The sequence below is a fragment of the Megalobrama amblycephala genome, linkage group LG21, assembly GCF_018812025.1.
Source record: "Megalobrama amblycephala isolate DHTTF-2021 linkage group LG21, ASM1881202v1, whole genome shotgun sequence".
Classification (NCBI taxonomy): domain Eukaryota; kingdom Metazoa; phylum Chordata; class Actinopteri; order Cypriniformes; family Xenocyprididae; genus Megalobrama; species Megalobrama amblycephala.
The window spans coordinates 8,338,340-8,353,513 of NC_063064.1; the positions used below are offsets into that span (position 1 = coordinate 8,338,340).

At 33.4% G+C, this 15,174-nt stretch overlaps 1 protein-coding gene across 2 annotated transcripts; it reads right to left on the reverse strand.

Annotated features, from left to right (window-relative positions):
• Nucleotides 1-1,539: 1,539 nt before the first annotated feature.
• On the reverse strand, nucleotides 1,540-12,054 carry reep6 (receptor accessory protein 6). 2 transcript variants are annotated; one of them, XM_048173653.1, is made up of 7 exons: nucleotides 11,602-12,049; nucleotides 10,754-10,847; nucleotides 10,453-10,591; nucleotides 5,668-5,836; nucleotides 2,385-2,461; nucleotides 2,240-2,263; nucleotides 1,540-2,166 (listed from the first exon to the last, which is right to left on the reverse strand). In XM_048173653.1, exons 1-6 carry the CDS (start codon nucleotides 11,726-11,728, stop codon nucleotides 2,243-2,245), a joined length of 627 nt encoding a protein of 208 aa, XP_048029610.1. In that variant the 5' UTR covers nucleotides 11,729-12,049; the 3' UTR covers nucleotides 1,540-2,166; nucleotides 2,240-2,242. The 2 variants fall into 2 exon arrangements, with proteins under 2 accessions (XP_048029610.1, XP_048029608.1); XM_048173651.1 differs by having other exon boundaries at nucleotides 2,240-2,461; nucleotides 11,602-12,054.
• Nucleotides 12,055-15,174: the final 3,120 nt, after the last annotated feature.

A 15,174-nucleotide genomic window follows, 5' to 3' on the forward strand; every position in this document is an offset into this window, starting at 1 on the left:
CAATTTAAAATAACTGTTTTCTATTTGAATATATTTCACAAAGTAATTTATTCCTGTGATGGCAAAGCTGAATTTTCAGCATCATTACTCCAGTCTTCAGTGTCACATGATCCTTCAGAAATCATTCTAATATGCTGATCTGCTGCTCAAGAAACATTTAATGTGTACAATTGTACAAAATATTTGTGTACAATATTTTTTTTTCAGGATTATTTGATGAATAGAAAGTTCAAAAGAACAGTGTTTATCTGAAATCTAATCTTTTGTAACATTATAAATGTCTTTACTGCCACTTTTGATTGATTTAATGCATCCTTGCTGAATAAAAGTATTCATTTCTTTAATTTCTTTTCAAAAAAATAAAAATAAAAATTCTTACTGACCCCAAACTTTTGAACGGTAGTGTATAATGCTACAGAAGCTTTGTATTTCAGATAAATGCTGTTCTTTTGAACTTTCTATTCATCAAGGAATCCTGAAAAAAAAAAGTACACAACTGTTTTCAACATTGAAAATAATCATAAATGTTTATTGAGCAGCAAATCAGCACATTAGAATGATTTCTGAAGGATCATGTGACACTGAAGACTGGAGTAACGATGCTGAAAATTCAGCTTTGCATCACAGGAATAAATTACTTTGTCAAATATATTAAATAGTAATAGTATAGTAATAGTATAATAAATAGTACACAGTTATTTTAAATTGTAATAATATTTCACAATATTACTGTTTTTTTACTGTATTTTTAATTAAATAAATGTAGCCTTGGTGAGCAGACGAAACTTCTTTTAAAAACATTAAAAATCTTAGTGGTTCCAAACTTTTGGACTGTACTGTATATTAAAAGATAGTGATATTAAAAGATCATATTCTGCACAAACCAATGTTTCTGTATAGTATGCTTTATTAGTATAGTGTTTACTAAGTTTGTTCTTTTAATGTCACTGTCATAGTACATTAAGCCACGTTAAGCATTTTCTTTATTGATTACATGATGTTATTCTCACAATGGCAGTAAATTATTCATAATTCATTTATTCTTCTTATTACTTATTTTTTATCTTTTAAATTTTCCTTTCTAAAAAAGCCTACTGCTTAAATATGTTCATCATGTCTTCCAGATTTGTGGAATTGCACACTAGTCATGTGCTTCTCACTGAAAACTGAGGCCCACACAGCATTTGATCACTGCATTTATAGAAATCATTTCACTTTTTTTCCTCAACATTGCAACATATCTAATCAGCTCCTGACAAACACATGAATTATTATTTGAGTTATCATTATTTGTCTTGAAATATTATTTGATGTAATGTATGCGGTAAAATTTTCTGCATACTTGGACAGTTCCGTTTTATAAATGTGCAGCTTTTATGAATCATGCATTTTATTTTAAACAAAGTTTAATCTTTTTTATTATTAATCAAAATTTCACAGTATCTTATAATTATTTGTATATGCTTTTTCTTATGCTTGAATATGAATATGCTTTTTTCTTTTTCTTAGAAAAAAAATAAGCATGGAGACAATGAAAATTTCTATTTTATTATTGCACATTTGACAAGTATTTGAGTTAACCTGTTAATCTCAAAACCTAGTTGGACATATTTCATTCAGTTTTAGGTTTTAATTTGATGAAGTCAGTGGTACACAAGAAAAAAAATCATTCCCACAATTCTGTCTTTTCAAATGTAGAATACAAAACAAAATTTACTGAAAGTTTGAAGACTTGCTTTTTTATATAATAATATTAAGTTTACAAAATCCCTGACAAATGCCATAAATACAACATAAATTATTGCTACAATACTGTAAATACAAACATTTCTGTTGAATTGTATACATTTATACATTTACTGTAACTGCCAAAGACTTTTAGTAGAAATTTATATGAACAGTGAGCAAAAAAATAACTGACATAAATGTGTTCAGGACATTTACAGTTTAGAAATATAAAGAAATATACCAGATTATTAAACTATAAAGTCCAAGCACTCCTGACAATGAGTGCCTGAAAATCATGCAGATCAAGATGAATTACAGTTTACACTGAGGCCTTTATATTAAGACTATATACTGCTGTCTTGTCAAGTCAAGTCTTCAACATGATTCTGCATCTCTTGCATGTTTTGCCTCCTCAGACCATTCTAGCCATCTGTATTTCTGTATGTACAAATATACATATATTAAAAAAAAAAAATACATACACACAAACAAACACAAAATAAAAACTTACCTTTTAATCAACAGTGGGTTCAGTCTACACTCAGAGACATGCAATGAGATAGTGTATAGAGAGAGAGATTACTGTGTAGAAAACCAAAGAATGGAAAAACTTGTGTTTTGGCAAATGTTGGTTTATTAGCTATAGGATGACATACAGGAGCAGAAGTGGGCAGTCTTTTGGCTTCAGGATCAGCTGGGCTAATAGTCCGGTTTCTCACCAGAGTGTGAAGGACTGCAACAAAAAGATTGATGGATAGAACAAGAGAAAACAGATAAGAAAAAATATTATGAAAACATTGAACATTTATATTCATCTAGGCAAACAATGAGCTGACTTCAATCGGGGCTGACATTAATTTAAAGGCCCCTGTGGTGAAAATCAAGTTTTTAATGTTGTTTATATGCCTATGTAGTGTTTTTAATATGCTTTAAGACAAACCATGTGCAAATTCATAAGTCAGCACCATTGCTGAGTATTTTATGTTTGAAACTGCAGTAAATCAAAGACAGTCTAAAACCCGCGGTTTGAAATTGTTGGTGTTTGTGACGTCAAAGACTACCCTGTAACCAATCACAAACAACATGTCGGCAGGCTTTAGCATATCATTAACTATGACTGCTCTGAAGCAGAAAAGTATCGAGAGAAGCCAGGTTATCCCAGTAAATTTTCTTTTGATATGAAAAATTGTGTAGATTTATCAATATAGCGAGTCTATTACAATGTTATGATGAACTATATTCTCCACTGAGTTGTTCAAAGCATTTGTAAGGACACTGATTGTTAGAAGGCAGCTGTCTGACTCTGAGATAAAGAACAGGAATGGTGTGTGTAACATTAGCAACACATTATTAGCTGTTTGATAACGTAGTCAAGCAAAAGGCTAATTATATTAATTTATATTAATTAATGACAGAACCGTCGCAAGGGCTGTGCCAAGTGTGCGAGCGCATAGGGGCTCGCACCAAAGTAAAGTGACAGCTGACTTGAAGTAAAGCCAATAAAGTTCATGTTTTTGTCCTTCGAAATATTTTTATACTATAAAACATAGCTAAAACAATATTGCTCTGAGCGTCAGTGTGGAATCGCACATCAAGTTCTGAGAGAGCTATTCAGTCCATTATAAATTCTGATTTTGGCCACATCTGGAATGGATCAAACCATAGATATTAGCCTACCTGATAAGCTCAAGTAAATACGCTGGAAATCCACGCTCGTTCAAGGATGTGCATTTATTACATGTACGGAGAAGGCACGGGCGTCTGCAGGATTTCATCTGAATGTTTTTTTAAATGTGAACTCCAAAAAGCAACGAAATTGTCATACATTCATTTGGCGCATGTTCACAGAGGAAAACGGCTGCTTGTTCTCTCGATACTGTGTGTTTTACTGAGAAATCGCTTCAGGTGATTCAGTGAGAGAGCAGTCTAAATGAATGCAAGTGGATTCAGACCATTTTGCAAAGGCGTTTTACCAATTAATAATTAAAAACACAATTATACAATTATAGCAACACTAGACTCTCCGAGCTGGCGTGAGCGAGTGGAGGCGGGGCTAATTTGCATATTCATTGATCCTTGTATATTAAATGAGGCAAGGGTGTAGAGTTACATTCAAGCTATTTTAAGGCATGAAGAAATTTTTTTCACTTGATTTTTTCTTTTAATATGTAATTTTGGTGATCAAAGATGAGTTTTAAGGGATAAAATAATTGACTACAGGGGGGCTTTAATTCACCTTTACATTGGAACTGAAACTAAGTTTTGCAGTGTGAATAAATAATGCTCCATTACATTTATAATTAATTAATGCTTGTTAAAATGATTCCACAATTATGTTTATATTACATAATATATTAAATGTGTCTGGGTGATGGTTTGATCCGTCTAAATCGGTTTGTTTCTCCGTCTCTATATTTGGAATGTAACCTGCAGCTTGTCTACTTGCTGAAATGTGACCTCACAGAATTAATCCATGTATTATCTTATGAAATACAATGCTGGACAATCACAACTGAACAGTGGCATAAAAAAGCTGTTTATATTTGATTTCGATTTATATTAAGTTTCAATGAATGTAATATTTTACTTTTTATTATTATTGTGACAGTTTCCATTAGATGTGATCTGAAAATGCAAATGTTTCACAATTATCCCATGGCTGATATCTGTGATTTTTGAGATCAATAGCCAATAACCATGCCATTTAGCTGATTAACAGGAGTGTTACTGTTTCCTTGTGTCAGTTCCAAAATCTATTTATTGCTTTCAATAAAAATTCATTTTTTGTGTGTGTGAATTTAGATTAAATATTGCATAATAATTTGTTTCATTTTAGCAATTTTGCATTTGCTGTCATTGATTTATGTAATTTATAAGACAGTGTCAGCATTTGCCTTTATAAAATATTGGTTGACTACCAATTTACTACCAGAATGTAATATTTTTCATCTTAATTTTTTTGACAGTTTATTTGAATATTAGGTGGACAGCCAAATGGCATTGTTAGCCTGTTTTGACATGAACGAATAGACTTTCAAAGTATACTCCATTTGATAGCGTGTGTGAACACAAATGTTCAACACATGTGTAATAGAACTTTTCATCCTTTTCCATGTCTGTGCTATTTCTCTCCAATAGTTATGACTGATAAAAATGCCTTTTTGCAGTTGCAGGTATATTTTACCCCCTCACACAAGTGCTCGTCAACATGGGCGTCTATTGATGTTACCATCAGTAGTTTGTCATTCTGTCTTTTTCGACTGCAAAACAACTTTGACTGTACACGGTCTTGTCTTGGTCTCAGACTTAGAGGACTCTGGATTTTGTCTCAAGACCACAACTGCGGGGATATTACTAAATTGGCAGTGCATTTTCTGATGTGTTTGTTAACATCTGTGATTGGATGTAAAACTCCCTGCTTCAAATACAATCAATAATTTCAATAAATTTCTAATTTGATTTCTTTTGTTATCAAAAAATGAGGGATTGTGTCAAATGTTACCAAAATTAATACAAATGGCCATAAAATGCCTGCAAAAAAGTACTTATATGAAATCATAAAACATATTATATAATTAAGCATTATCATAAGAGCAAAAGAGCTGTTTTCACGAATATGGTCTGGTCTTGGTCTTGTCTTGGTCTCAGCCCCTCAAAGTCTTGATCTTGGTTTAGGTGGTCTTGACTACAACACTACTAATTATTATAGAAAAATTTAAAGAGCATGTGTACAAAGTATGCATGGTTAAAAAAAATCTGGCTGCACAAGTACAGTACGTGTGTACAATGCTGATGATGAAATTTACATCACACACAGCACCCATACCCTAGCAAACTGAAGTATACTTCAAGCTTTAGATGTCTTTCCTTTTATAAAAATTATGGAAGTTAATGGTGTTTTGAAACACCTCAAAAACCTGACAGTCTTATGTTGTATACCCTCTCTAGTGACGCTCTCAGCTGCTGTCATGGCCTTCCCGCTTATATCGTTGACCATCCCGTCTACTGTGGCTTCATGCTTCAGGAAAAGTGGCCGCACCACACGCCTGTACAGAATCTGAGAACCATTCCAGGAGACCGGAGCCATGCACCATAACAGGAACAGGCACTAAACATCAACAAAGACATGAAATATTGCAAGTTAAAGTAATGGGTTATCTAGTGTGTGTGAGAAATTATCACTAACATGATCGTAGAGTTGTCCATAATAAAGTTAAGAAACTAAGCCGGCAATGAGTTAAGAAATTAGTTTGTTGAACTTTACAATTGCCTTCCCAGAAAAACTATTCACTGTTCACTGTTATATGCAAGAAAACGACAAAAAAATAAAAAATAAAAACAAATTAACACCCAGAGAATCAATCTAAATTAGACTGGCTAAATGATGTATTAAATTATGTTTGTTTTTTTTACAGTTTACATTTTAGAGTCTTAGTATGCTTGTCAGCAAGGGGTTAAACAAAGGGAAAGAGTAGTTAAATAAAAGTGCTGGATCCAGTTGCAAGCAGTTTTGTTTAATAATGATATCAAAATTACACTTCTTCAGGTTATCTGGAAATAACTCACAAAAAAAACACAAACATACAGCAAACGTGACAATGTTCACTTAAAAATGATTTTATAAACCCATATTTGCATTTAAGCAAGTAAAAAAAAACATTTATGTTCACATTATAAAATAAACAAGCTAATTAAAATAAAATAATATAATAAATACACACACACACATATATATATATATATATATATATATATATATATATATATATATATATATATATATTTTTTTTTTTATTTTTTTTTTATATACTGGTAAAATATTCTTTAAAGGGGACCTTTTTAACAAGATGAAATATAAGTCCTGGGTGTCCCCAGTATGTGTCTGTGAAGTATCATCTCAAAATACAGATCATTTATTATAACATGTTGTAAATCATGGGATTAAATTCCCACCCATAGTATTGCAGTCACGGATCAAAAGATGATAAGCATGAAACAAAAATTTAAAAACACATGTAAAAATATATTACACAACCTGAAACAATAGTGCAAAATGATCAGAATAGCAAAGAACATGTTCACGGATCAAAATATAATAAGCGTGAATAGAAAAATTAAAAGCGAATTTAAAAAAAATAACAAGCATGAATCAAAACTTTAAACACATTAAAAATTATACTGAACAAATATTAAACGTGTGTTTATGTGTTCTTAAAAGTTGTTTTTCTTGGTTTTATTACTCTACTTTGTGCTCTCTTACATTTTCTGCTCATATTTTACTCTTTTGTATGCTTGTGCTATTTTTCTCTTTGCTCTTCTTTCTATGTTCTGCTCTTGCTTTTCCAAATGTTGCAGTTCGAGTTTCATGTAAATTAGGCCGGGCTTAAGCGCCACCATTGGTCCACTAGTTCTAGATTGACAACTCCTCCTCTAGCCAATCAATCGAAGAGAGGGAGATGACATCACTTCAATGTGACTCATGGCTACTGATGCTCACACTCATACAGGGGAAGATAATCATCACAGCTGGCAATTTCCGAGCTGGCGTAAAATCTTTCTGTGGCAAGACACATTATACTGTTTATGTGCCTGCAACTCGACCTGTCACCAGTATATACATCTACGTGGACAATCTTTTATTGTTAAATTCACCATCCTAACGACAACCTGTCACAGTTGTGCCTGTCTGACGATCCATCACTGTTATATTCACCTTTAATGCACCTACCACTGGACCTGGCACCGTGAAACACAACTGCTACTATACAGCGGCCTCACAACGTCACGCTTATGTGTGCCTGGCTCGTCTATATATGTTATATTATAGTTAGATATTTTTAGTATTCATACAATAATAATAATAATAATAATATATGCTTGCTGCTTGTTTCTTCATTTCCTGTCTTTTGCACAAGAGAATATAACGCCATATGAAGCCTATCTTACTAATATATTTGCTTGTGAATTACAGTTAAAGTAAAATATGTCATCACAATTGTTTATATCATTATATATTGCTCGTAATTGTAAAGTGCTTGCATATTTTGTCATGTATTGTTTTCCTGTAAACAGATGTATAGATTTTGTCTTCCATGTACAGTATGTAATTGACAAGGGTGTTGGTTTATGACACATTTTAGCACTGAGATTATAAAATTATAAAGTTAAGCAATAGCCTATCACAAAGCCACAGCAGAACAGCCTCGCTCGTCTTTGAGCAACACAGCAGTGTTTTGTAATTGAATTCCCGATTTGAACGAGACGTTTGAATGAATGACTCACTCACTCATAAAGACAGTAATTTGCCGCCATTTAACTTCATATTTCTATAACATGGATGGGCATTATCGGTCCTGGGGTGTATTCCAGAAAGCAGGGTTAACTTACTGTCACATATACCCTGAACTCTCGGTTGATTAACCCAAACCTTGCTTACTCGTGGTATGCTGGTTCCAAAAATACGTCCGGGAGTAAGTTCAGCCAACCCAGAGTATGTTCCCGGTTAACACACAAGACATTCTCAACAGAGCGACGAATCGATGATTCACCATGGAAACAGACGCTAAGAAAAAGCGTGCCATTCTACTTCATTCTTCTTCTTTTGTTTAATGGCGATTTACATAACCTACTTGGTGCACATCACCACCTATTGGGTGGTTATGCAATCATTTTTTATTCTTAATATTGTTTGATGCTAATTATTTAATAAGATATCACATATATGATATGTATTTTATTATAGAAATTATAGCATAGAAAATGTCCTGTTATAAAGGATAAAAAGCAGATCCATGTGTGAGATGACAATAAAATACATTCATATATTAGAATTGAATAAACAGTTATATATTGTATAATATAACATTGTGTATATAACTGTAACTATATAACAAATTTAGATACATTAATATAACCATATTGATAATATAATACGCATCTGAATTCCTCTTAAGCTAACTAACCCTTGAACATAACCTGCTCCGGAGCAGGAGAGCAAGTTGCTATGGCTACTTGCATACCCTAAAAGTTACCTGTTTTTGGAACCGAAAGTTGAGGTTATCCGCTTACTTACTCTTAAACATACTCAGGTATGTCACATAACCTGCTTTCTGGAATACCCCCCTGGAGTGCAGAGTTTAGCTTCAACCCTAATCAAATACACCTTAACCAGCTAATCAGTGTCTTCAGGATTATTAATACTATAGATGATTGAGTTTTTAAAAAAAAAATTTTTTTTTTTATCGGGGTTGGAGCTAAACTCTGCAGGACAGCGGCACTCCAGAACTGATTTTGCCTATCCCTGATCTATAATTTTGTTTTTAAAGCTATATTTAAAACATTAATCTTATAGTATTATACAATTATGTTATGTAAATAAACACAATAAGTATGTGAATAAATCACTGCATATCAAATCTACCTGGTTTCTGTAACTATCTTCTCTGTAACACTATCATAGTCAATGCAGAAATGATTCATTCGATTTTAGAATTAATTTACCAGGTTACTGATCGTTTAACAACAACAATTAATAAGTATATTAGCATCATAAGCCAAGTAATATTTTAACACCAAATCCCATATATTATGAACATAAAGATTACCATTCATAACAACAGTGCACATTAAAAAGAGTATCTCATGTATCTCAAAAAGATGAATTATTTGTCCATAGTTCAGATAACTTTACAACTTGAAAGTCCTTGTAAAGTTTCAAATGAAACTGTTATCTTCCCCTGTATGAGTGTGAGCATCAGTAGCCATGAGTCGCATTGAAGTGATGTCATCTCCCTCTCTTCGATTGATTGGCTAGAGGAGAAGCCTTCAATCTAGAACTAGTGGACCAATGGTGATGCTTAAGCCCGGCCTAATTTACATGAAACTCAAACTGCAACATTTGGAAAAGCAAGAGCAGAACGTGGAAAGAAGAGTAAAGAGAAAAACAGCACAAGCATACAAAAGAGTAAAATATGAGCAGAAAATGTAAGAGAGCACAAAATACAGAGTAATTAATCCAAGGAAAACAACTTTAAGAACACATAAACACCAGTTTGAGATTTGTGCAATATAATTTTGTAGGGCGATAGAAAATACGGTTTGACAGTATAAAAACCATTACGCCTATGGAATGTCCCACAATAAAAAAACAAACAAACGTGTGTGTGTGTGTGTGTGTGTGTGTGTGTGTGTGTGTGTGTGTGTGCGCATTGGTTTAAGAGTGTGGGGTCGTTAGTTATGTCATCAGCTGCTTTTATCTTTCATCAACAGGGGAAAAAATCATTCTGAAAGTGATTCCAATGATATTGTTAGTTGTGGTGTGGACTCTTATATACTTTTATCTTTAGAAACATTTTTATTTTTATTTTTTTATTTTATTTTCCTTGGTGTGAATGGACCTTAACACCAACTGTAACAGATAATTCCACTAAAAAGATTTAAAAAAACAAAACAAAACAAAAAAAACATTGTGCATCTATATTTGATTGATGATAAAAACAATGTTAAAACTTATAAAAACGTATGCCCTTGACCAAACTGGCCGATGTCTAAAGACACAGCTGTTCTAAATTAAACTGCTTGCCAAACAACTATTTAACCTCTTATATGGGGCATGGCAAAGGATGGCAGAAGTCTTCGTGCCAATTAGCAGAAGGAAGCTGGTAATAATTGATCCTCTTAAATCGGATATTAGTCAGAGAAAGCATCTGGCATTGTTCTACCTACCTTACATACATAGTAGAAAGGAAACCAGTAGAGAAATATGTCAGAGAAGAATTCACCCACACTGAAGAAGCCATAGATTACCCAATACGTCAGCCATTGTGTGTCATCTTCCTTTCCAGGACTTTCTATGGCTTTGATACTAAAAAATGTAAATAGAAAGGGAATTTTAAAGATATGCAAGTTAAGACAAGTTTACTGCAACCAAACTCAAATACAGCCACACTCAAAAACATAATAAAACAATCAGTTTAGGTTAAGACAACTATTGATTTGTGAAAAATCTTAAAAGGGCATAACTCACGAGAAATATGCGGGATAAACAAAACCAATCAGATTACAGAGCAGAGAAGCGCCGTATCCGAATAATAAATATGCTCCAGTCACACCTGCAGCACCTGTTGAGAGAAAAATCATAAAACGTCCATCTAAAACAACTGAACAACTGTATAAACTGCAGAATCACAAGTAACATTATTGTAATTAAGTCGCTAATCAGGGGCAAGTGTGTTTGAATGAGGCCTCAAATGTAATCTTTAACGCAATGTTTTAACGTAGACAGCTTTGGAACAAAACCATTATACATCACAGCTTTATGATCGATTTAGATGTTGAGGGATGAAGGTGAATTCCCAGTGGCCTTCTGTGTGGTTAAGGAAGGTGTACATACTTAAAGGAGAAAAATGTCCACAGACAAAAAAAAAATTACAAGACTGTTAAAAAATTACAAAAATAAATAATGTTTTTTAATATTATATATATATATATATATATATATATATATATATATATATATATATATATATACACACACACACAAAAAGTTTTCTTTCAATTAAAACAACAGGAAACAACTGCCATAAGTGCGTGTATTGCCCTTAAATATTTTATCACACATTGTGTGTGATCTATTATAAAATATAGGTTACATATGCTATTTATTATTGAAGTTGTTTAAACCAGATGAATTGTTTTAGCCTTTAATTTCTTTTAGCATTGGTAGGCTTTTTGTCATTTTACACGCCAACACGCAGCTTCGACTGACCCGTGTCCATCTGTTACATCACTATTAGTACGGCCCCGGCACTCTATATTTGCACAAAACACTTTATATTAAACATGAAACAGACTTTAGATGAAATTAGGACTTACCGAGCACTAAGTAACGTTTCTTGATGCCTGTTTTTTCTTCGATTTTATTAAGACAGTCAGTGACTAAATTCTTCTCGTTCAAAAAAGCCTCAATGCGGTCCTTTATCTTAGTAAATATGGCAAACATCGTGGCTTAATAGGAAAGCGTAACGTTATGCAATCAAATACAGGTGTATGATTGATAACATGGATGGTTGTGTCTTCTTTAGGTAGTTTTGCTGACTGAACAGATTCAATCCGCTTACTGTCAGACTGTCAGACTAGTGACGTGTCTGTGGGGAGGATCAAGACTCCTGACTGACAGCAAGGAGACTAATGCTGCCTTCACGTGCTCTCGGAATTATCGTAAATACAAGTTTTCTAATTAAAAATTGCACATGAACGCTCTCCCATTTTGAAACTTGAATACGACGAGCTCGTTATTACGACTTCAGAAGGGGGAATTATCAACTTTCCGATAGCACATGAAGGCAGCAATTAGCCTACTTGTGATACATCATAACAAGACGGAGGGGGTAAAATAGGGGGTATCTTTTAAAATTTAACTAAAATGAATTTAGAATATGATACCCGTGGGGAATTTTGAAAAAAAAAAAAAAAAAAATCTGTGGGGAATTTTGAAAAAAAATAGAGCTAATGTTTACGTTAGTTATTTATTTTTATTTTTTTTTTGGCCACTGCATGGTTATGTGGCTGCAAATGTAAGCCTACATGTAAGTTACTGAGCAGTTGTAACCGCTAGGGGTCGCTGCTCACCTGGCATTGTGTCAGTTCTGCAACACAGAAATCTAATACTGGAAAAGCATAGGCAGACATGCATAGGCGTAATTTGCGGGTGGGACGGGTGGGACATGTCCCCACCACTTTTTGAAAGGGTCGATATTGTCCCCACCACTTTTTGAATTATCTCGCGGCATCTCGCGGATATCTAATACAAAAGAAACACCTCTAGTTGATTATCAATTTGTGTTAATAATAGGCGATCTGGCGCTGGGATGTGTTGTTTTTGAAATCATGTTGAGTGCTCGTTGTTATGGAAGCCCGTTTCCGCCACTAAAAAAAAAAAAAAAAAAACGGCCATTAAAAAAAAAAAAAAAAAAAAAGCCACTAAAAAAAAAAAAGATTAATTGCGACTTTTTATCTCAGAATTGCGAGTTATAAAGTCAGAATTCTGAGATATAAAGTCGCAATTGCGAGATAAAAAGTCAGAATTCTGAGATATAAATTCGCAATTGCGTGATAAAAAGTCAGAATTCTGAGATATAAACTCGCAATTGCGTGATAAAAAGTCAGAATTCTGAGATATAAACTCGCAATTGCGTGATAAAAGTCAGAATTCTGAGATATAAAGTCGCAATTGCGTGATAAAAAGTCAGAATTCTGAGATATAAACTCGCAAATGGGTGATAAAAAGTCAGAATTCTGAGATATAAACTCGCAATTGCGTGATATAAAGTCAGAATTCTGAGATATAAAGTCGCAATTGCGAGTTATAAAGTCAGAATTCTGAGATATAAAGTCGCAATTGCGTGACAAAAAGTCAGAATTCTGAGATATAAAGTCGCAATTGCGTGATAAAAAGTCAGAATTCTGACTTTATTTCTCGCAATTTCGACTTTATATCTCAGAATTCTGACTTTTTATCACTAATGTGTGAAACGTTATTTCTCACAGTTCTTACTTTGCTTGCGTTTCCTTTCATTGCGACTGACCATCAGGATTACTGCTTTGTTATTATTATACATTAAATAGACCATCAGGAATGCTGCTTTGTTGTTATTATTCTACATAAAATAAAGGACATCATAAATGATCAAAATTATCAAAAACATCAAAATTATTTTTAGCGCCGATTTACCAATAAAGAAATATTGATTTTACTGGAGGAGACACATAAAGATTAGTCTCCGGACATATGCATTATGCAGGAATATGCATATAGAATGTTTCCACGGTAACCTTGTACACAGCGTTTCAAGGAGAAAAAACTGTTTTTACTGCCATCTAGTGGCTTAATACTAAAACAACCAATACCTATCATGTTTCATTAACTTTGCAACTCAAGGGTAGAATCATGCAATTGTGCAAATTACAGTCAATGTATTTGGGCAATAAAAGTTGTTTTTAACAGAATGGATACACTAATGAATTTTACACAATAATAACAATATAATAATAATCATAATAAGAAGAAGAATCAGCTGTGGCGGAGGCGCAATAAATCAGACAAAGCTGAAGTGGCACATTTTATACACCAACAGCTTCAGACTTTCACGGCAGCACGGCTATCGTTGGATGCACTGTTACAGACAGAGATACTGACCATCAGTTAATTGCGAGAAAAAAAGTCAGAATTGTGACTTTTTATCACGCAATTGCGACTTTTTATCTCAGAATTCTGACTTTTTATCACGCAATTGCGACTTTATATCTCAGAATTCTGACTTTTTATCACGCAATTGCGACTTTATATCTCAGAATTCTGACTTTATAACTCGCAATTGCGACTTTATATCTCGCAATTCTGACTTTATATCACGCAATTGCGACTTTATATCTCAGAATTCTGACTTTATATCACGCAATTGCGACTTTATATCTCAGAATTCTGACTTTATATCACGCAATTGCGACTTTATATCTCAGAATTCTGACTTTATATCACGCAATTGCGACTTTATATCTCAGAATTCTGACTTTATAACTCGCAATTGCGACTTTATATCTCAGAATTTTGACTTTATATCACGCAATTGCGACTATATATCTCAGAATTCTGACTTTATATCACGCAATTGCGACTTTATATCTCAGAATTCTGACTTTATAACTCGCAATTGCGACTTTATATCTCAGAATTCTGACTTTATATCACGCAATTGCGACTTTATATCTCAGAATTCTGACTTTATAACTCGCAATTGTGAGATATAAACTCGCAATTGCGAGTTAAAAAGTCAGAATTCTGAGATAAAAAGTCGCAATTCATCTTTTTTTTTTTTAGTGGCTTTTTTTTTTTTTTTTTTTTTTAGTGGCGGAAACGGGCTTCCATACGTTGTCGCTGTTATCAGAGGCGCAAAAGTGTTCTCTTGGCGCTCGTGCACATTGCGCAGTCTTCACACGGACAAGCGCTTCAATCTATCGCTTAACTGTTGCAGAGACTCTCTATTCGTTACGTCGAATCACAAAACAAAATACACATAAACGTGTCCCTGCTCTTTATATACAATCACTGACGAACATCTTTGGTTTTGATGGGGGAAAAAAATCATACATGGTTGGATTCGAACCCAGAATCTCTTGTATGCTGAACGAAAATATTGCCTCCAGTCTATCAGGACAATCGCTTTGGAACAGCGGATCCACGTGTTTATTAATTAATATACATACTCTCGAGACATATTGTATTATAGCAGATGTAAGGAAGAAACTATCATATTAATTTTAATATCATATTATTATTATTGTAATAATACAATTGCAATACCCCACCCCCACATTCCTGTCCCACCCACTTTTTAAAACAAAGTTACGCCACTGCAGACAGGTATGTGAATACCTTGAGCAGACAAG

Coding starts and splice junctions, on each gene's coding strand:
- reep6 (XM_048173651.1), bottom strand. CDS start 11,728: ATGTTTGCCATATTTACTAAGATAAAGGACCGCATTGAGGCTTTTTTG. Junction 10,848..11,601: donor GAAACGTTACTTAGTGCTCG/GTAAGTCCTAAT, acceptor TTCTCTCAACAG/GTGCTGCAGGTGTGACTGGA. Junction 5,837..10,452: donor CTTTCTACTATGTATGTAAG/GTAGGTAGAACA, acceptor GTTGATGTTTAG/TGCCTGTTCCTGTTATGGTG.